At 40.0% G+C, this 21,814-nt stretch overlaps 2 protein-coding genes across 2 annotated transcripts in view; one reads left to right on the top strand and one right to left on the bottom strand.

Moving 5' to 3' along the window:
* Positions 1-21,814, top strand: part of LOC122841593 (protein shisa-like-2A) — a 69,220-nt gene that overhangs the window by 4,152 nt on the left and 43,254 nt on the right. The window lies entirely within an intron of this gene.
* On the bottom strand, positions 502-21,773 carry slc1a7a (solute carrier family 1 member 7a). The gene is made up of 10 exons (XM_044135020.1): positions 21,713-21,773; positions 17,153-17,368; positions 13,910-13,952; positions 12,568-12,799; positions 12,217-12,316; positions 8,044-8,277; positions 6,527-6,721; positions 3,341-3,475; positions 1,961-2,060; positions 502-832 (listed from the first exon to the last, which is right to left on the bottom strand). The coding sequence occupies exons 2-10, from the start codon at positions 17,362-17,364 to the stop codon at positions 566-568; spliced, it is 1,518 nt and encodes a 505-aa protein (XP_043990955.1). The 5' UTR covers positions 17,365-17,368; positions 21,713-21,773; the 3' UTR covers positions 502-565.

The raw sequence follows: 21,814 nt of genomic DNA on the forward strand, positions 1-21,814 counted from the left end.
TTTTTTCCTTTGCTTGCAAGTTCAGTCACATCTTCTTTAACGAGAAAACATTTTGCATTGCGGCTGTGAACAGTCGGAATCAGAATAAAAGAAATGTATAAAATCCGGTTGTTGTTATTGTGCGAAAACATTCACAATACATAATAAATAAAAATATCTATGAAATTAAGCTTTTTTTGTTGTTGTTGTTGTTGTTGAAGTCCACAGAAGAATCCAGAGGCCTTACGATACTATCTGACAACTTTCTTCTTCTTGCTTGTTTTTTTTTGTTTCTTTGTTCTTGTTGTCGTTTCATTATTCATCTGCGGTTTGTGAGTCTCGCAGCACGCTGCCGTCGCTGCTGCTAAATATGACTTCTTTGATAAATATTTACACATAAACATCAAGAATATAATGTGGGTCATTATACAGGTTATGTAAAAAAAAAAGAAAAAAAAGTCAAAAGAAAAGAAGTCTGTTTATTTTATTCTTTTTTTTTTAATGTTTTCCCTCTGATTCCAGTCTCGGTTCCAGTCCCCTCTGCTTCTGCCTGTCGGAACCGGGGCTCCCAAGCGGCCCGGTTCTCTCAGACGTTGGTCTCCAGGCCGTTCATGTCCACAGAACAGTGGTCCTTGTCCCTGTGCTCTCGCTTGTGGTGCGGGCCGTGGCCGTGCTTCTTCTTCTCCGCCGGCCGGACGCCCTCCTCCAGCTGGATCAGGCGGGCCACGTCCGGGGACACGTGGTCCTGCCGGCTGCCCGGCGGCGGCGGCTGGTAGCAGCCGTTCTTTTGGTTCTGGTACGTCATCATCTGCTGGATGCTTATCATGGGTTTGGTTTCACAGATCAGGGGCACCTGAAGGAGAAATAAATAAAAAAGAAAAAACAAAAAGCCACTGAATCGTCTCTTTAAATCGTTTACAACAACGTTGTAAATATTTCTAAAGATTTAAAGGGCCGGTATTACGTATTTTCCAGACGTTTTGTCTGCAAATAAATGCAGATTTATTTTTGGAAAAACTTTCTCCAACTTCCTTTCTATGCACCTGTGATATTAAAAACAGCTACGGTAACTTTTACACTTCTTCACTCAGTACAGCTCTGGCTTCAGTTTGTGCCTTGAATTCATTTGCAAGTTGCATTTGAACAGTTACTATGTAGCCAGAGCTCATTTGCAAAGCCTTGACCTTAGCTTGGCTTTTAGCTCCATAAATTCATTCACTCACACGTCACTTTGTAGCTGTGAGCGGTCGCTCTGTACATGTAAACAAACCGTTTTTTCCCCACCTAAACCACTGGATATGATTGCATTTTTTTCCCCCCTTGTAGTCTAGTACCGCCATGAATATTTGAACTCGTCCTTAAAACCTCAAACCTTCTGAGAACTTTGTACCACTACCAATTAAGTTTTTATTTTGGCTCTGGTCCCAGCCGGTCCACGCTGCTGAAACGCAGCAGATCAGAACCGGAGTCACTTTAAACAACTTCTCACTGCAGATTTCAGTTATCGGAGTAACATAACCACGTTGCCTTCCAGCGACTGCAAGCAAATGATAGAAAAAGCTAAATTTTTGCTTGGGGGAAAAAACTCCCCAAAAAAACAGGCATTTTCTGAAATCTACTCTCCTCTGCGGCTAACAGCTGTGAAACCTTCCGCATCGTTTCTTCCCGCAGAACACAAATTCGTTTGGCCTTTTCTGGAGGCCAGTATGGAGGAGCTCCCAGCAGGACCGCTAGTGATCAAAGTGACGTTTCTTGGTCTCTGCGGCCTCCCGCTGCCGCTGCTGCTCTTTCTCTCAACGATCCGTGTGTTTACATTTACCCTGCACCCCATCCATCAGATGAAACGTTACTTTTTTTTTTTTTTTTCCTTCTTCCACGTCCGTATATCATTTTCCTCTTTCTTTGAAATAAAAACGAGGCCGATGTTTTCAAGGCTTGTGCTGCCCGAGTCGTATTGAGCCGTCTCTTTCTTTGCACTCACCTGCTCCCCCTCCTTGACGAAATCCTTTCTGCAGATGTGAGCCATGATGCCGGTAGCCAGAGCGTCGCCCATGACGTTGACCATGGTCCTGAATCGATCCCTGGACAACACAGTCAGAGGCCGTTTGCTGTTACAGCTATTAAACATGTATGCATGGCCATCACTGCACAGTATAGTTGCTTTGACACCGTCATTACAGACATAATGGGGAAAAATCAAAAAACATTTGTACCGGGATGTGGATGATTGACTGTAATATACCCTGGTCCAGTGTTTCTGCAGGTTTTACTACCTCAAATTTAAGACTTTTTAGGGCCATTATGAATGAAAATTAAGACCTTGTATCACCTCAGAAATGTACAAAGAAACAGCCTTAACCCCGTAGTGCCAAACTACAGAATGAATTTAGCATTGTGCGGATTAGCAAGAGAAGCAATCCGATGGCGAAGACGAAAGTTGTCCAGCCAGCTGGGAATAAATTTGCACATAAACCGTGGTAGGCGCAAAGAAGTAAGCTTGCTAGCCTTCTAGCTCACTTTTTTTTTTTTTTTAGCTAGCCAGTTTTTTTTTGTTTGTTTTTTTTAGCCAGTTTTGTCCTCCCTCTGTTTTCATTGCAGGAACCATAGCTAATGGTTCTTGACAATAGCTGCTAATATACCTTTGCTGTCACGTTCTACTGTAGATGTAGAACTTGCATCTATTTTGAACGGAGGATCTACATCTAAAGTAGATGTACATGTTCTACATATGTGGATGTCCTACATACAGATGTAGGACATCTACAGTTGAGGCTACTGGTAGCTATATTGAGCAATACCCAGCTAGCAATAAATCAATGAACCACATGATGAACTAAAACAAACTCAATTTCTATTTGCAGGATATGCTGTTTTTCTCTTCTCTTGCTTTCTACTGAAAACTGGATGACAAAAGTCTTCAGTCTGGTGCTTTCGACTGTTCCAGAAGCTTCAAAACAGATTTTATTTGTTGTTTTGTTTCTTTATTTTGGATATTTAAAACGTCTTCCAAGTTAAATGTTAAATGTTTGTTAGAATTTGACTGATCTTTGAGAATGTTTTCTTGCTTTATTATTCCAGATGTGATTGGGAGCATTAGCATCAGTTGTACGATGCTTGGTAAAAGCAGCAAGGGGAAAATATATGATAAAATGAGTCTTGACTGTAAGAAAGCAATTTTGAAAACTGATTTTCCCCAGTCAGGCCACAAGGAGGTTTTCAACTCCAGTCGTAATCCGCTGTGAAGCCTCAAAACTTTGTAGTTTATCAGAACCAAAACAGTTTCTAGACGATTCCCCTGAAACTCCATTTTGCTTTTCTGAAGCGGAAAAAAAAAAAAAAAAAGAGAAGAGATTTTACTTACAAGGCCCAATCAACAGCAATGATGAGAGTGATGTCATCGGTGGGTAGACCCACAGAGGTCAACACGATCACCATGGTGACGAGTCCGGCCTGCGGGATTCCGGCTGCGCCGATGCTGGCGGCCGTGGCGGTGATGCTGAGGAAGCGAGCGGATCACCGGGTCATCAGAAAAAAACCCCAAATAAACACACACAATCAGAACCGAAGGTGCGTGAAAGCTTTCTGAGCCGACCGGCGCACATTTCTTAGCTGGAATAAAAAATAAAATATAAAAACCCAACAAATTGGAACAGAGGGGGAAGTCTTTCAAACACCTAAAGTGCTCTCTGTGCTTACTTCATTTATTTTCTTCCCTTCCAACTGAAGGTTACCATGTTTGAGTATTTTTTATTTTATTTGTTTGATTGGCACAAAATGCCTTATGCTAGAGGAGTTTTTGAAACGCTGGGGGTGGAAAACCAACCTCAAACAACGTCTGGAGCCGATTTGCAGAACTTACGAGCAGTGTGTCCGTTTTTTTAACAATCTAGTTACCAGAAGGTTAAACTTCCAGTGAGAAGAAAGAAGCGCTGAAGCTTTTCTTAAGGTTGTTCAAAAAGCTGTTTGATGATCTTTAAGTCATACAAAGAATTTAAGATTTGAAGAATAAAATCTGGGCTTTGACTAGACCCTTAAAGAAGCTTTTGGATACAAGAAGTATTTTTTAGATATAATCTTCCCCCAACATTTGATCAGTTTTAATGTCCTTAATGATTTCGCATTAGACGGGAAATAACTAGCCACCAACACACCAATACAACATAGTGAATAGGATTCATTGTGCTTTGTTTTCCCTTATTATTTCTTCAGCTTCTGTCTTTTTTGTTTTCTAATTTACTACTTTGTTTTACAAGTTCAGCATCAAAGAGGCGACATGCAGTTTCCATCATTCGTGAATCGGAACGTTAAAGCTGTACCTCGTAAAATGAACAACGATTCTGAAGTCATAACAGTTGTTTTGTTTGTTTGTTGTTGTTTTTTCCCCTCCACTTTATCATAAAGTTGAAACGTCACGTTTTACATCCTCCGTTTAAAAACAGACGTGGCTTTCCTTTGTCACAACCTGACATCAAATCAGAACAAACCTCAATAAACTGAGAAACATTTAAAAGCTGCATTTGTTATTAGATATTGTATTAAAAAACACCTTTTTAGATGAATCAATTTTTTGTAGCTTTTTTGCTATTAGAATTGTTGCTTTTTTTTATTGTACAGTGACCGTAAGCGTCCTTAAAATACAATGTATTATTATTTTTACTATATGTATTTTTTTTATTTTTTTATTTTTTTTAGACAGAGTTATTAAGAGCCATTTTGGAAGATCCAAAGAGCCTCTCAGTCTCAGACCCCAAATAGGTTAAAAACAAGAGCAATCATAACTTAGTGCAAGTCTTAGTGCATTTTAACAAACTGAACATTTTTGTCAATGATAAAAACAGGATCAGCAAAACCAGAAAACGTTTAGCCTGATTTAATCTCAGACAGTGACGGGGGGAAAAAAGGCCATTTTTTTTTTTTTTTTTTTTTTTTTACAGTTTATGTAAACATCTGGTTTGAACCGCGGTCGCTGCAAAGCGGTCGGTTTGGACCCGTTATCTGAAAGCGGCGCTTCGGGTCGGGTTAGCGTACAGATGGAGGAGCTCCGTGGTCCGGAGCCAAGCGGCGCAGGGACAGAGAGGAAAACGATTATAATTCTGTCGTGACATGTGAGATGAGTAATGCAGGTCATGTGGGTTTTACAGCCGAGGGATTAGAAGGAGCGACCGTGCGTCGAGAGCGCGGCCGTGACGACAGGTCTGCTCCCAGCGACATTACGGTCAAACATGTCCTCCGGTCAGGTGAGGAGCAGGTGGTCTGTTCGCGCCTCTTTCCCTCGTTGCTGGCGGCCCGAGCGCTCGGTTTATTAATTTTAAATTTTTTTTTTCGCACCATCACCGAGTTCCAATTCATCTGAAATCAGATCAGATTAAGAGGCTCACACCAGCTGTAATCTGTGTGACATTTACATATATGAGAATCTACTCAATCCCATAATGGTATTAATAATTCAGATTTCAATGTGTGACGCTAAATTCCTTCACATGCTGAACTCGAAGCAACCCGGTCAGGCTGTGACTTCCTGGGATTCTGATTTTGTTTGAAGAAAATTCTGATTTGCTCTGAGAGGGGAAAAAAACAACAACAACAAAAAAAAAAAACAGGTGAGCCAAGTTCCCAAAAAATGTTTTTTTACTCCCTAAAGATAATTAATTGGGCCACTGTGTCTTTAAAAACTCCTGTTTTTTTTTCCTGAAGCTCCACCTTTTCTCCCCCTCAATTAACCCTTTAACATTTTTTACCAGGGTTGCTCTGAGCAGTGGCTCCTTTAATGTGCTCAGTTCCACCAGGTGTTTGCTAATTGCTGCTGGCTAGTCTGAAGGAGTGGGGAGGTTTGAAAGCTTGGAAACTGCAGCTCCAAGGAGGAGCTTCGTCCTTGAGGGCGGGGCTAAGAACACCCAGACGTTTTAAACTGCTGAATGGTTGCCATGGAGATTTCAAGGATTCCACCCCCCCCCAAACATGCATGACTGAATCAAGGCAACATTCCAGCTCTGTTTTTGATGAGGGAATAACATTATAAGATGACGATAAGCTAAAAGTCAATTTTGTATATTACTGCCATTTTAAGTTTATTCAGTTGTCGTGTTAAACATTAAAAAGTAAGCTGGACATACTGAATGTGGATACATGTAGCAAATCAACTTTTGAAGTTGCAGCTCCCCCTTCAAGCACTTTTAAACTCCCTGTTCTCATTTGAAAGCAAACTGTGAATCTGTAAAGGGCTCAGTGTTCGGGAATCTTCTTTAAATGCACAAAATGTCGTTGCTTCATTAGCCGAACGAGAAACCACGCATATGTTGAGCTGAACTCAACCTTGTGTAAAACATAAAATAATCCCCCCCCACAGAGCAGCTATTTAATCATGTAGCTTTTCTAGCTATTTAAACTGAAATAGGAAATTTTAACTGCCATGAGGAAACTTTTAAATATGCGCTCGAAAAGGGCAAACCAAGCTAATGCCCCTTCTCCAGCCCACTGCCGCCCCGCAGGCTGGCATTTCTTCGCGCGACATTCGGCGGAAAAGTCTTGAGAATTGCGTCAACTTTACCTGATGGTGATGATCTGGCCAAAGTCGAGCTCATAATTATTCACTTGGGCGATGAAGATGGCTGCCACGGCCTCGTAGAGAGCAGTGCCGTCCATGTTGATGGTGGCCCCGACGGGCAGCACGAAGCGGATGATGCGCCGGTCGATGTGGTTGTTCTCTAGGAGGCACTTGAAGGTGATAGGCAGAGTGGCAGAGCTGTGGCACGGAGGCAGAAAAACAAAAGGTCTAAACAGCGGTCAGTGGCGTCATGATTACTTATTCTGATCGGGAATAAAAAAAAAACCGGATGAGATCGAAGAGCTAATCATGAAATTTTGCAGAATTTAGCTGTAAAAACGTGAGCTTGAAAAGTTACGTTTTCTTTGTGACTTTAACTGAAGATCAAAATAAGTTTTTTTGTAGGCTCTTTTCTTAACCCTGGCAGCATTACAGAAGATACCAGTCTGTTTTAGATCCAGGCACAGTACATGGATTGATATAGCACTAGCCCTTAGCGCAGTTTTTGACCATCAGAACCCACTACGCAGACTGACACCGTGGTCAAAACGTCACGTGTTTGAAGTTGCTAAAAGAAGTGTTTAGTTTGTGTCAGTCGACCTTTGGTCACAGGTGTTGTGAGTTTCCAGAGGGTTTTAGGTTGGTGTGTATTGATTCACTTTGTGGATTTGTTTAGCCGACTGCTAAGAGTTTGAAGAGTTCGGAGCAGGGCTCAGAATGTGGTGTACTGTGGCAAGCAATGAAGTTTAGAACTCAGAAGAACCGAGTCTTTGTTAAAAGTTTTTTACATTTTAGACACATTTGAATTTCTGGAGCTGCTTTGAAGTCAGGGAACAGAAAACGTGTTCATTAGAACGGTGTATTCAAAGTACGGTGTTCCACAAGCTAAAAATATGGATGTCATTAAAAGCAATCTGTTCAGTGTATAGTAATTTTTATTTTATTTTTTAGAATGTACTACGTCGTTTCAATATTACGTAGTTCTTTTTTGATTTTGGTAACCACTATATCTTTTTGATAGTTCAGATTCTATCACAAACACGTAGGTATTTGTATGTTTACTACTCCATTCATACTTTTAGGATACAATAATGTATCCTAAATAATATAATATAATAATGGTTTTACGCTACAATACTGGATTTTCATTACTAATTTAAACAGTTACATGGCTTCAGCTCATCATCCCGCAAGAGGGATTTATTAATCTGATTGAAGAAATTTATTACTCTTTTTTTTTTTTTTTACTTAGTCGGCTATTTCTAATAAAGTGGACAGAGTTGTTTATCTCTATCCCTTTAAATCTCTTGGTAATACAATGTAATGAAATGTGTTCCGTAAGGTTTTTATGGATTGATTGATTGATCTATAATTCTGGGCTAAAACGTCACAATAGCTGTCCAGCATGATGCCAGCGTCACAAAAATACATCCATATGTTTGGAGGACATGTACAAAGTTCAAGACCACAAAACCCCTAGCGAGCTGAGAGGTACAGGTGGATCATAGTTTTGTTTTTACCTGGAGGAGGTGGCGAGAGAGATGAGCAGAGCCTGCAAAATCCCTCTAATGTACACTATGGGACTCTTCTTGGTGATGAAGAAGTACATGGCAGGGAGGATGAAAAGGCCATGGAGCACCAAGCCCATGACCACAGTGATGGCGTAAAAGCCCAGTTTCTTTCCCATGGCTGAAGGGTCATCCATTTCCAAGATCTTCCCGGCAACGAGGAAGACGATGCCAAAGGGAAAATACCTGGAGGCGGAGGAGAGGAGAGACGAGGAAAGCTTGTTAAGAACTTAGACTCAAAATACAAGATTTCCCAAAGCTGCATTCATTGTGTGAATGTTGCTAGTGACCCTTAAACATGAAGTAAGAGCTGAAAACAAAAACATCCTCATGCTAGGATAAACTGTTAGCCACCAGAAGTTAGCGTGTTAGCAAAGGTAATTACAGCTAACTAAAACTAACAAAGAGACCGAAATTGAGGAAACATTTTTGATCCTTTCAACTTGCACAAACTGGCAAGTTGAAAGGACTCTGAGGATAACTAACACAAAACTGAACAAAACCTGTGAAAAAAACAAAACAACTACAAGTAATAAAAACTGAACAATATTTAACTAAAAACAGCTAATGAAAGCTAGCAAACACATTCTAAAGACGAATTAAAACAAACTGAATTTGACAACAAAAAGTCTCAACGAAAGAAACTAAACTCTAACGCAAACTGGCAGAGATTAATCTGATTGATCTTCTCAAAACAATCTGTGGTCCAAAACATTCAAACCGCCTACCAGCACAAACAGATACAAGTCTGAACCGTATGAATGCGTCTCAAGATTTAGGTCAAAGGTCGCCAATCTAAGTAACTGCAGAATGTCTCTGTTGGCAAAGAGGTGTTTTATCCTTTTTTTATTGTCGGTTCTCATTCCTCATGTGATTATTGTTCAGTGTACCATGCAATGTCAGGTAATAATAATAATGATAATCACAGACTTCCTGAGGATTAAGCTGGGGATTTTTTTGGTTGGGTGTTGACAAACGAAGGAAAACGTCCCAGTAAATGCCTTCAGGACGCGCTGGTGACGGTTTAACTGTTTTATCGTCAATGTTGGATCACCGTAGAAAAGACTGGCCTCAGGTCAACGCAGACGTAAATAGTGCAACGCTGCTCAGAGTAAAGCTGGCATAGATATTTAGAGAAACCTTGAAATAAATTCACCACATACATCTCAAACTGAAATCTTTAGGACAGTGGCGTCCAAAATCTTTTGTAAAGTGGCCAAAACCGGCATGTTGAAAGGACTGAGGATAACAAACACAAAATAATTTGATTGTGAAATGTTTCTTTTCTCTTTTTTTTTTTAAACTTGCTGAGGAGCAAATTCAAAATGCATTATTCCAATGAAACAAAGAAGAAATTAACAAATGATTGTCGGTCTGAAAAAGGGTCTCGGGTGTTTTGCCTTCATAAAAGAAAAGTGTGCAGTTTCCTGAGTTGTTGGGTCAGATATTTATGGATTTATAGGTCTTGAAGGTGTTTTTAGTTCCTGCAACAGATACGTTTTTTATTGAAAGAAATGAATGGCTGAATATTTCCAGCCATTCATAGTAATATGAAAGTAAAAATAATGGGCTTGCCAAAGAAAATTACGTTATGCTCTCCCTAATATTTTCCACTTAAAAAGAAATAAATTTGTCATTAAAACATTTTTTTTTTTCTCTTTTCATCAGCTCCAATCCCTGGAGGGCCAAATTACTACCCGGCCTTGAACTGCACTCTGGGGCCACACTATGCTATTCCAAAGACCACTAACTTCTACGGGGCCACATTTTATAATAATCCGACATATTATTTCAGAAAATCTATTGTGTAATGGGGGGAGATCCCGTATTGAGAAATAATTGTTTTCTCTAGTGGTGTCCCTATGGATACTTTTGAAATACACGTGACTGAAGCATTTCAACATGCATAAGCAGCCCAGGACTTTCTGTATTCCTCATATACAGCAATGATGATGTAACATTAGAATATAAAAACCCTATAAAAATAATTCATTGCAGCAGGGAGTTTGTATCTTGAAGATTTCCATGTTTCCCCATTATATATATATATATATATAAAATAACAAATTGAAATAACTGGGTTTTAATCCCCCAACTCAAAGCTTCACTTAAACATGTCCGGCCATTTAGGTATAATGGAGTAATTAAATCTATATCCCAATGCTGTGCAATAAAATTATAATGGAACAATAAATAATGATCAGTACTTTTTTTTCTTCTAGGATGTCTAACATGATGGGGATGACTGAGATTTGTTATATTCTATTTCATTTCTGAGAGGTAAAAAAAAAAAACCTCTGTTATGACTCGAGGCAATATGTTAAACTATTTTCTGCATCCCTGAGCTTGTGGCTCTGGCCCCAAACGGCTATGCGAAAACAGAAAATTTCGACATTACTGGCATTCTGTACAAGAGGAATTAACATTACAAAAAGGTCGACACGTTGATGCCTTTGTCTGCACTTTCAAATCCAATAAAAAGTTCCTCGTGGTTATTGAGACAGGTTTGCTTGGCTGTTGTTGACCACTGAAGCACCGCAGTGCAGTTTGCTCTGGAACTGAGCTCCTCTGTTGCCCGATGTTTTCATGTTTAGAGGTTGTGTGTGTGTGTGTGTGTGTGTGTGTGTGTGTGTGTGTGTGTGTGTGTGTGTGTGTGTGTGTGTGTGTGTGTACATCTTGCCACCACACAGAAAATGAGGGAGGCAACGCAAAATCTCCAAAGCTGGCTGTTGGAGAACTGCAGAGGAGAGAGGCATCTTTAGGGCCCCAGGTCTTAATAACAACTATTTTCTGCCAAGTGGTTGCTTGGGAGTGATGACAGAGAATTACTTTTCTGTCTTTTCGTCACACAGAGAAACATGGGAAAGTCAAAGCATATCCGCAACGTTCCAGAAAATAAACCCAACTCAACACAGAAACAGTTAATCATACTCAAAATAAGCCTCGACTTGGAAACCGGTGAGTTTCCAGTTCGACAGGATTTATGTATCAAAAATATTTGAATTGAAATGTGACCTGAGGTGAAAACCAATGTGCACTGCTACTTGACACACTATTGGCTGATGTTTAAGAAAGAAGCCAATCCAAAAGCTGCCTCTATTTTTCTTCTCTCTGATTGGTTATCCCACCAATAGCAGAAATAAGGAAGACGGTAGATGTTAGCCTGTGCGGTTGAGCTAACATGGTTTCCACTAAAGCATAGTAAGATATATTTGATGTTTGAACTATTAAAATAAGCAGCTGTAAGAAATTTCAACTATTTGTAGATTTGAACTTTTTGGCAGTGAATCGCTGCGCTATAAGCTAACTGTCTGATAGCTTTGTACAGATGCTGGAGCATCTCTGTGAATGCAGTGATGCTGCTGGTCGCAACCCATTTTTGGTCCATTTTTGGCCCTCTGAATGATTTTATGTTGAATGAAATTACTTTTTATTTATCAACTCGGTTTATTCATTAAATAGAACCACAAACATCCAGCGACTATCACACAAAAATAGATTTTTGAGAAGTTTTAGAAGAAAGAATCACCGTGTTTCACACTCTTGTTGCTGAGTTTACGCAAAAAAAAGAAGAAAATAAAATCTTGCCCTAAAAACAAAAGACTCAAACCAAGAAGTTGGCCAACTACCGTCCTCTTCTGTAGTAGCCCATTTACTCAAAACCCTTTTAATATACAGTACAGACCAAACGTTTGGACACAACTGTGTGTCCAAACGTTTGGATTGTCTGTAATTTCAGTTTTGTAAAAAAAAAAAAAAAAAATCTCGACTATTTTGTTCCTTTTTGTAAAACGTCGCATTTTCGACTTATCATTGGGCAAATACAGAAAGAAGAAAGAAATTCACTTAATGTTTCTCTAAAAAAAAAAAATTTATTTGTGACCTCCAAGTGCTTTCAAAAGTTTCCATAAGGAGTGACATTCGTGCACAAGTAGGGGGAACTTTATTTTTAGATCGTTTACACATCCCTTTAGATTAGACAATCTTTGTTCATTAATATACTTATTTAGTGGATATATGAAAGTTCAGACTTTCAAAAAAAAAAAAAAAAAAAAAGATTAGTAACCATTGTATTGGATGCGTTGCTGCTTTAAGTGAACTTCCTGTTTCCACGGCGACTCTTACCAAATGACAATGGCAACAATCTTCAGAACCGCTTCATTCAGACTCTGGCAAAAGTTGACCAACGCGCTTCCATTGGGTCCCATCCTTCCCAGCATTATTCCTACAATAAGAGGTTAAGAAAAAATAACAGAAAATAACAGACAATAACGACGTTGCTTATGTATACAGAGGTAAATATTACATTAGCCTGGGGCTCACCTACAGGGAAGCTTTCAAACTGTGCTAATTGCTCACCAGGGGCGAAACGTGTGTTTCTAACTGAATCATGTAGAAAAGTGGAGCGTGCCCAGACCGTCACTTTGAGCCGCTGCTTCGGGGTGTAGTGCATGCTAATGTTTGCGGGGCGCTCACCCATAGTTGCAGAAAAGATAACGATCCCCAGCACGTTCATGCCCTCGCTGGTCCCGGGCGACGTCTTCACGATGACGTCAGGAGGCGGCGTCAGGTCCAAGGAGAAGTTCTGGATGTCGGTGCCGTTGTCGTCCTGGACGCCGTAGATGTAGACCCGCCGCGTGGTGGTCTGGTCCAGGAGCTGGGCCACCGTCGGCTTGGGGATCAGCTCGGACACTCTGTGTGTCCGATACTGGAGGGCGAAAAAAAACAAAACAAACCAGAAGCAGGAGCCTCTAAATCAGCCCAATAATCAGAGTGGAAATATTAACCACGTGGTTGGGCTTTTTTCTTCTTCTTCTTTTTTTAAACAACTGACTGCATGCCATTTTCTCAATGTGATGTTTCTAATTTTCCGATAATCCACACAACAAACACATAATCAAACAGAAGTCTGCACTAAACTGGGACAGACATTTACTTATTTATTGTTTTTTAGGATCACCATCCTTTTAAAATTACCCGCCATTTTCTTCTGGTTTTGAAGATAACCACAGATTTAAATGATGTTTATTCAAATAAATCAGACATTCAAATTCATGCTAATTATCCACTAATCACAGGAAACAAGAACATGTCTTGTAAAGAGCAACATTTTTGAGATAAAGGAGCAATTAAAGCTGATAAGCAAAATCTTGAGTTAGGAGAGTTGATTACGTCTGACAGACATGAGGCTACTTTAGTTAGTTGTAAGTCTACCAAAGTACATTGTAAACCAATGTAAACAAGTTGGATTTGTTTATTGTTGTGTTCAGTGACATAGCTAACTATTGTGTACAGGCCTTCTCCCATTTATTTGTGGAAAGTCTTTCATAGTATCAAAAATAATTGAATTGAAAAATGCAACTTGAGGAGGTGAAAACCAATGTGCACTGCGACTTGACACACTATTGGCAGATGTTTACGAAAGGAGCCAATGCAAAAGCTCCCTCTATTTTTCTTGTCACTGATTGGTTATCCCACCAATAGCAGAAATAAGGAAGATGGTAGATGTTAGCCTGTGCAGTTGAGCTAACATGGTTTCCATGGACTGTATTAAAGCATAGGAAGATATATTTGGTGTTTGAACTATTAAAATAAGCTGCTGTAAGCAATTAAAATTTTTTGGCAGTGGTTCCTAACACCCGTGAATCGCTGTGCTATAAGCTAACTGTCTGCTAGCTTAGTACAAATGCTGCAGCCTCTTATCTTCTACCTTACTTTTGTTGGAAAAAAAAACTATACCTGCAAAATCTTAAACAACACCATGTATGATCTCCGTTCTAAAATATTTTATTAACGTGTCGTACTGATATTAGCTTACCTGTTGAAATGTAGCTTGAACCAAGTTGGCTGGAAACATGTTGCTGGGGGAAAACAGTGGGAAAAATGGATTAGTGACTGTCAGATGTCGTACTGTATGGGTTAATTAATGCGATTTCGATGATGCTACTAAATGTTACTAAGGCTCATGTGGGAGGACAGGCAGCCAATGTGTAACCATGACGACACATGCAGAAGTACTGGAGATATCAAGCAGAGACTGAGTGAAGATGGAAAGGCTAATTAAGAAAAACTTAAACTGCATCAAAAACACTAAACCTCTACTTAATGTTATATATCACATGTGGGTTTTTATCAAACTATGGTTATGTTCAAATGATCTTATGGTTTCATAGAACCTTGCATTGTGTTTCTGTCTATAGTTAAGTCCAAAGTTATTCATGAAGTAGCTGTTCAATATTACCAACACGTTTCTTCTGAGTAATATGAATAGTAATGCCTTGAAACGGGTCACCTAGAGTTCAGAATCTGATAGAAAAATCTGTTGGTGTAGCTGGAAATTAAAGTAAAGGCCTTAATGCCTTAATGGTCACAGAGAGTCTTACCACATGGTGAGGAATGTACCGTTTCTTATGCAATACTCAAATCATTGAAGAAACTACATCTTAAGGTTTCCATTAACTGTCTGCTCTGATCATCAACATATATCAGTGTATGTTACTATTCTAATAAATGAAACATAAATTTTACTTCTTGATCTGAGTTGCTAAAGCAAAGTAGCTTTTTAGCACTTTATTTCCTTCATTTGTGTTCAATTGACTCGTTTTGTCATTCTGTCCTTTCAGAATTTTATTCAGTCTTGGAGCCTCTCAAGCACACTGGCCCTCATCAAGAAAAGTCAAGCTGACTTTGAATCTGTTTGCACGGTTACCTTCGCGTTTCTGTACATAAGCAGAAATTCTTCTTGTAAAATGCACCGAGGCAACGCTTGCCGTGAACCTGCGCCGCGTGAACAGACCGAACCGAATTGAAACGCTGGAACCGGTTGTGAATCCCACGCCAGTGTGGAGTCAAAGATGAGAAACCTACGAGAGATTAAGATATACTGTACTCTAAAGAAAGCTTAGTAAACAGAGGGGGCAGAGTCAATCAGGTGGGACTGAGTGCGTCTTCACAAAGTCCTCTAACAGATTTAATTACTGACAGAAATCGCGTCCTGTCCTTCCTGCGTTTTTAGTTAATGAGCCACTCCGAGTTCAGAGCTCAGAATAAACGCGGCGCGTTTCCATTCATGCTCATTTATATAATGTCGCGGCGCGACAACAAACACACGACTGCGCAAGGGTCAGGTGGTTTTGTGAGGATACAGCTGTAGCAGAGCATGACTGCACGTTAGATGAAGGCAGTAAAGAAGCTTTGTGCAATAAATCCAAAGCCCAGCTGTGCTCTGTAAACACACACGCACACACGCACACACACACACACAGTTTGTTGCCTATTATAGACCAGGCTTCACCACTGCACATGATGAGTACATAGCTGGATTTATGAGCTCGGCCAGTTTATAACCCTCCTCCTTTTTACATTCCTGCTAAATGCAAGCCAAAATGGAATATATTTTAATTCTGTTTTTATAGCAAAACTTCTTGAAGCTAAATTCCTAATTAAGCATTAATTTATTTAAATTACATGGATGTCTGTCTTTGTTCTCGTTTTCAATGGTTTTTATAAATTCCTTTAACTCAGCTCTCCAGATCTTGTGTTTTGCCGGCGTTTGGCCGTAGTCCAAGCGTGGGTCGTGTCAGTCGGCCCACGTTTCCTCAGCAGGCCTGACCCAGGTTTACCTCCAACTACCAGACTTCAGCACTAATTAGCTTAGCACAGTAACCCAGTTGCATATAAGTTCCTAGGTCTTAAAAGAGCAGGGAGGATCTGCGTTATTTTATATGTTTAACTTTTCTGTTTAATTCCACAAAATAATTTTAATTGGATTTATAATGTGATATATTCTTCTTCTTATTATTATTATTATTATTATTATTATGTTTTTGCAATACAAGAAAGATCTACAAGACTTTTCCAAAGATCTAGTTTGGTGACTTAAGCTCGAAAATGTTTTGTGTTTCTGCAAGATTGTAATTTTGACTTGACGTAATTCTTCGTGTCTGTAATCAAATGATGAGTAAGCTTCCATCTGTCGTTTACTCTGCCTTAGTGTGTTTTCACACCTAATAGTTCAGTAGACTCAGTTCGATTGGGGTCCTAAAATGTACAAATGGTTACATTTTCAGTTAATGCGGTTTGTTTTAAGGCTGCAATACATCAAACGAACCAAACCTTTGAAAAACCTGTTCCCCTCCTTGCCTGTGGAGGCGCTGCACCAAGAACCACTGAAGGAAACGACACAACATTTTTTTCATAAAATGTGAACAAAAATGGGAGAAGTGTCAGATTTTAGTGGCTGTAGAATTTCTCTCTTGTCTTTGGTAAAAGACCACAAACCATTAATCCCACTGGCTCTAGACCAGGGCTGGGCACTCCTGGTCCTGGAGGGCCAGAGTCCTGCAACCCTTAGGGTCTCCCTGGTCCAACACACCTGAATCCAAGAGCTGAATCACTTCCTCAGTGCAGTCAGGTTCTCCACAGTCCTGCTAATGACCTCTTTATTTGACTCAGGTGTGTTGAAGTAGAAATGCATCTAAAGGTTGCAGGAGAACCGGACCCTCCAGGACCAGGATTCCCCACCCCTGATCTAGACTATTATGTTTGTTTTGGCTGTATTTACCCAGAATGCCCTTCACTTTAGTCCACTTCCTTCTTTGGAAGTGGACTAAAGTGGACCGTTTTGGAGCGGTCTCTAGTTCACATGACATTCACATATGCATTTAATATGTGAACTCAGGACCAGGTTTTTAGGGCTGGCCAGAGTTCGCTTCTTTTGGTCCTCGTCAGAGTTTGATTGCAGAGTCACTCCTATCCAAAGAAACCAGACTTTTTTTTGCAACTTAACTAGAATTTGATTAAAGTAAACTGAACAGGTAGTGAGAATGTACACTTAGTTAAAAGTTTGCATGTCTGGATGTTTAGATGCGAAGCCACGGTGCTGGCTGCGCTATAATGCCTCGCGAAAGTATCCATACCACGTTCATTTGTGGAACTGCTTTTTGCAACAATTACATCTGCAGGTTTTTGTTGGAACGTCTCTATCAAGTTTGTTAATCAGCCAGTATTGATACTTTGGCAAGGTCACCATTTCACTGTGGATTTCTCGACGGTCTCCTACCGGATGAGGTCCAGCAGCGCATCGGCAGAACTCGTCATGGGCTTCTTGCTGTCCTCGGAGTCCTCCTTCTGGGCGGCGCCGCCTGGATGTATGATGTACACCATGAGGATGCCCACCACCACGGCAACAAAGGTGGTCCACAAGTAGTAGGAAATGGTCATGATGCCCAAGCGACTTGAGCACTTGGCGTCCAGGGCAGCGAGACCCGACATCAAACTGAAGCGGGTGAAGGGGGTGAGGGGCACAAACAGGAGAGAATTCAGGAAAGACGGAGAGGAAAAAAGGAGGAGAAAGTTAGTATTTGACAAGCTTTGAGGAACTGCTTCCCTCAGTGCTCCTTTTCTACTGCCTGTCAAAGAGGACACGTTGAAACGGAATGAGTTTTCCTGCAGAGTGAGATAAGCAAGAAGGTTTTTGAATGCTGAGTTGTGTTAGAAACGCTCAACTAACTCTTGTGCGAGGAAATTATTCACACTGCGCTATTTAACATTATTAAATTTCCACCACAATTATAAAGCGGGCTTCGCGTGTAGGTTGACGCACGCCTCCTTCATGTTCGCTCGGGAGCGATTGCAGCACTCAACGAAGCTGAATGGGCCTGTTTAAAACCACAGAGGGCCTCCGAGTCGCCCCACTGCCTCTGCTCTCTGAACACATTTGCTATGAGGCCTTTCACAGCAACATAACTTCTCTTTTCAGCTCAAAGACTGAGGGCTAGGAAACCTAGAAAAAAGCTAGAAAACTCTTTTCACAACATGAACAAAAAGACAAATTTGCAATCAAATTGGCTTTGAATACCGCTTCCTTTTTTTTTTTTTTTACTGGAGCAATCTGGGTTACTTTAGAAGCGAATAAAAGCAAAACAAAAAAAAAAAAGGCGAGGAAGCTGTCAGGCGTAGCCGCGTCTCAGTCGGTGTGGAACGCAGCAGGCTGAAGAATGTCACTTCTGAGAAGTGAGGCTGTGAAGATATGGAGCCGGAAACAAGTGCTGGTGTCATTGAAACGGCGCCTGGGAAATCCTGATTCAACTGAAAGCTCCTGTTGCAGTGCGATAATGAAATAAAACCGTGAAAATAAGGTATTTTTGATGATTTCACTTGACTGTACCTCTAAGAAGATTATTTATTATTGCGATGCAGTCCTGTTACAAGGTAGGCGTTTGACCGTGATCAGAAGAACAAGCACCTTCAAGCTTTTCATCAACCATACAGCTAATTTCAAACAAAACCAACATACCATTGACTGACTAAATGTAAGAACTGGTTGGTGGGTTTAAAAGGAAGATTTTAGATGTCCGCATAAAAATGTAAAGGCAATTAGTTTTTTCCATGGAGTGTTTTTTTTTTTCTGTGAGCACAGCTGCCAAATATGTCAAATCTAAAAATTGATTATGTAATGAAATGCAACCCCAGAGTGGATCAGTGTGATGGTGCGGACGGTGAAAAAGGGCAAAAGAACCAAGAAAACAGCTCAAGCTGAACTCCACTGTCTGATTGCTCAGTGCTTTGCAATTTGAACTTAATTGGCCTCTATGACAGGAGCAGAGGAATGCACCTCTATTTACAGAAAGACGGGGGGAAAAAAATCATGTCCGCAGAACGAACTGGGAGAGAATGACGGTGAATGCAGCCAAATTCAACAGAATCAATTATCCAAAGCAAAGCCAGGTTTTTTCTTTATTTTCCAGGCACTTAGTGCCATTTTATAGCACAGTCAAGTGTTGCCTTCAGTTGTTTTAAAAATGCGGCTGAACATAAATCAAACATAAAGCTAAAGAAATTTTACTTTCCAATCTGGAACCTTGAAATTGGGCCTCTGTCTCTTTAAGAAGCTCCTACTCTTTCCGACACTCGGACTTCAGGAAGTCACCACAACAGTGATCCTCTGTTAAGTCATTTACAATCGTTCTTAGAAGAAGTAGTTTGAGAAGTAGTTTGTATGATGGACTCAGAAGACGTGCAGTTCCACCAGGTGTTTGCTAATTGCTGGTGCTAGTCTGAAGGAGCTGAGTGGGGAAGTTATAGGGGAGGGGTGGAGCTTTGTGGAAATAGGTGTTGCTTTGTGAAAGCAAGTGTTTAGGCGCCCCAGATGGTTGCCATGGGAGAATCAAATATGCATGAACGAGTTAAAGCAACACACCGGGTAATTTATAACGTGATGCAAAGCTCCAAAAAGTCGATTTTACACAATCCTTCCTCCGCTTTAAATAAAAGATAAACAGCAAAAGGCGACTTAAAACACATGTCAGTTTCATGTTGTTCCAGAGGTACTTTTGTTTATTGTGGAAGGACGTCGACATTCCCCCGCAACTGTATTTCTGCTCAGACTGTTGAGCTTGTGTGACAAGATTATCTGGCTGTCAGAGCGTAATCTGCTCACACTTGGCAAGTGTTGTCATGGATGTGTTCAGTGGGTCAGGAATTCATGGATTTTCACAGAGTATGGAGGTTACACACCAATCAAAGGCAAATATGTAACCTTACTACAGTGTACCCAGCTGCTAAACCGGAAGGTTTCAGACATCTAAAATCATTTTTCCATCTGATGAAAACAATGTGAGGTATTGTCATTCCATGGATGGAACGGCAGCATAGCAACCGAGAACTGAATCCAGCGTAGCAATATTGAGCAAATGATTTCATAGAAGTGGTAGAATGTGAATCGGCCTCTTTTTATGGGAACAGTTACCAGTGAAGATATTAAAGTTCCTGCTAAATAACCTCAAGCCTCATGGTTAAGGTATCCGATAATTCATAGCAAACAATAATAGATCTGAAAGCTTTTTTTTTTATTGTTGACCAGGTTGTACTCCTACTGTAGCAAGTAATACAACGAGAAACTAATTGTTACATATCAGTCTGTCGCACATTCAGCCGCAGTGTTCGATCCTCGGTCCAGTTCTATTCATCATTTTTAATAAGCATTCATTGAAAAGCTGCACAACAGTCAACCTTTGTGCAGATGAGACAGTTATTTACTGCTTTACTGGCTTCATTGTGTTGTTTAAAATCTGTAGTAATTCTTTCTCAACCTTCAGAAACACATACATGATTTAAAACTGCTCAAGATGGATATAAGTGTTCCTCCAGTTTAGAGAGTGTTGACCTGCAAATATCGAGGCATCTGGGTATTAATGATATTATAAACACGGACTCAGACATTAGATTTTATTTTTTTAAAAAATTCTTATATCTGTATATCTGCAGCACTAAGTTTACTGTCTGACATTTGATGATCCAAAACAAACAAACAAACAAACAAAAATAATTTTGTCAGGGGGCAAAAACTTTGATTCTTTTTATTTTTACTTGACAAAAAAAAAAAAAAATCAAATTCTTGATTGAAGCAACATTTTAAAATATAGTTTCACATAACTGTATTAATATTGTTATGTGAATAACATGTATACAAATAAATATTTGTATCTGAAATACAAACATGTATTTTAAATGTTTTAAAATCATTTTTGATTATTTGATAATTTTTTTGTTACACAACTTTTTAAAAAGAAATAAAAAAAAGAAATCCCATTCTAGATTGAAACACTATTCCAAGTCATTTGAACACACTTGGTTGCACAAACAATATCAATATTTCTCATAAAACACTTGAACTTTGACTAGTTTCACCATCCAGACAACAATGACAGATTTTCCTACATGACATGAAGCAACATGTAGGCAGTAAGAAAATCAGCTTTTTTTTCCCCTCTTGCATAAGAAAAGAAATGCTCTATAAGTTGTTGCTAAATGTTAAATACCCTTGACAATTTGTTGTCCTGAGCTGAACCTTGGGATCAGACAGGATTTACATATAATCATAGATTGATGCCGGACCTACCGGCGGAGGGACCCGGCCCCTCAGCCTGGCAGAGTTTGATAAGCTCCGGCAGAAAGGACCAAAAACATCTCCGGCATTCTGCTGAGGGTCAAAGCAGCAGAGCCGTACAATGTGAAGGAACACACAAATGACGAGCGCCATAAGCCAGGATGTCTAAGGGCCAGAGGTGAAACATCTCCTGAGGTGGATCCGATATTAAACACACAACTTCCTCAGGAGAATAACAAAAGGTGGACGAGAAAAGATGGAGCGACAGATCGGCCAGTGAGAGGCGGGGCCCCCGCTGGGCACGCTGCGCGAATACAAAATGAAAAGTTACGAACAATAATCAAGAAATTGCAGCGTACATGTCCTTCTTGTCATCCTCCCAAGCTTATTTATGTTAAACAAAGTTCTGTACTCACTATATGCACACTGTAAATCTAAAGTCAAACGTTAGTTCACCCTGTTTTGGTTCTAAACCTTTATGCATGAGGTTGTAGTAAAAGTCATCTTGCCCGCTCTGGCTTTATACTAGTAAGCAGATTCTACATCTATATTTTCTCCCCCCATTTCAACTCAACTTAAGCTACGTCGTTCCAAATCACAACAACAAAGGTCACCTCAATACCAGACCAGCTCTGAATCATACATAGGAATGCAAAATCAGCTCCAAACATCAGAATCCAATCATAAAGACAGATTAAAACTCACATGTACATTACAGTCAGACCTACTTACAACTCAAAGCAGTCGAATTTGGATGTACAGCCCCGTTGGTAGAAATCTAATGTCGGTCTCGTTCAATATGGTCTTGAATTATTGGTAGTTACCTTCACTGTG

The sequence above is a fragment of the Gambusia affinis genome, linkage group LG12 (genome assembly GCF_019740435.1).
Source record: "Gambusia affinis linkage group LG12, SWU_Gaff_1.0, whole genome shotgun sequence".
Classification (NCBI taxonomy): domain Eukaryota; kingdom Metazoa; phylum Chordata; class Actinopteri; order Cyprinodontiformes; family Poeciliidae; genus Gambusia; species Gambusia affinis.

Coding starts and splice junctions, on each gene's coding strand:
- slc1a7a (XM_044135020.1), bottom strand. CDS start 17,364: ATGTCGGGTCTCGCTGCCCTGGACGCCAAGTGCTCAAGTCGCTTGGGC. Junction 3,476..6,526: donor GGCCAGATCATCACCATCAG/GTAAAGTTGACG, acceptor TCGCTTCCTCAG/CATCACCGCCACGGCCGCCA. Junction 833..1,960: donor TCGTCAAGGAGGGGGAGCAG/GTGAGTGCAAAG, acceptor TTTCTCCTTCAG/GTGCCCCTGATCTGTGAAAC.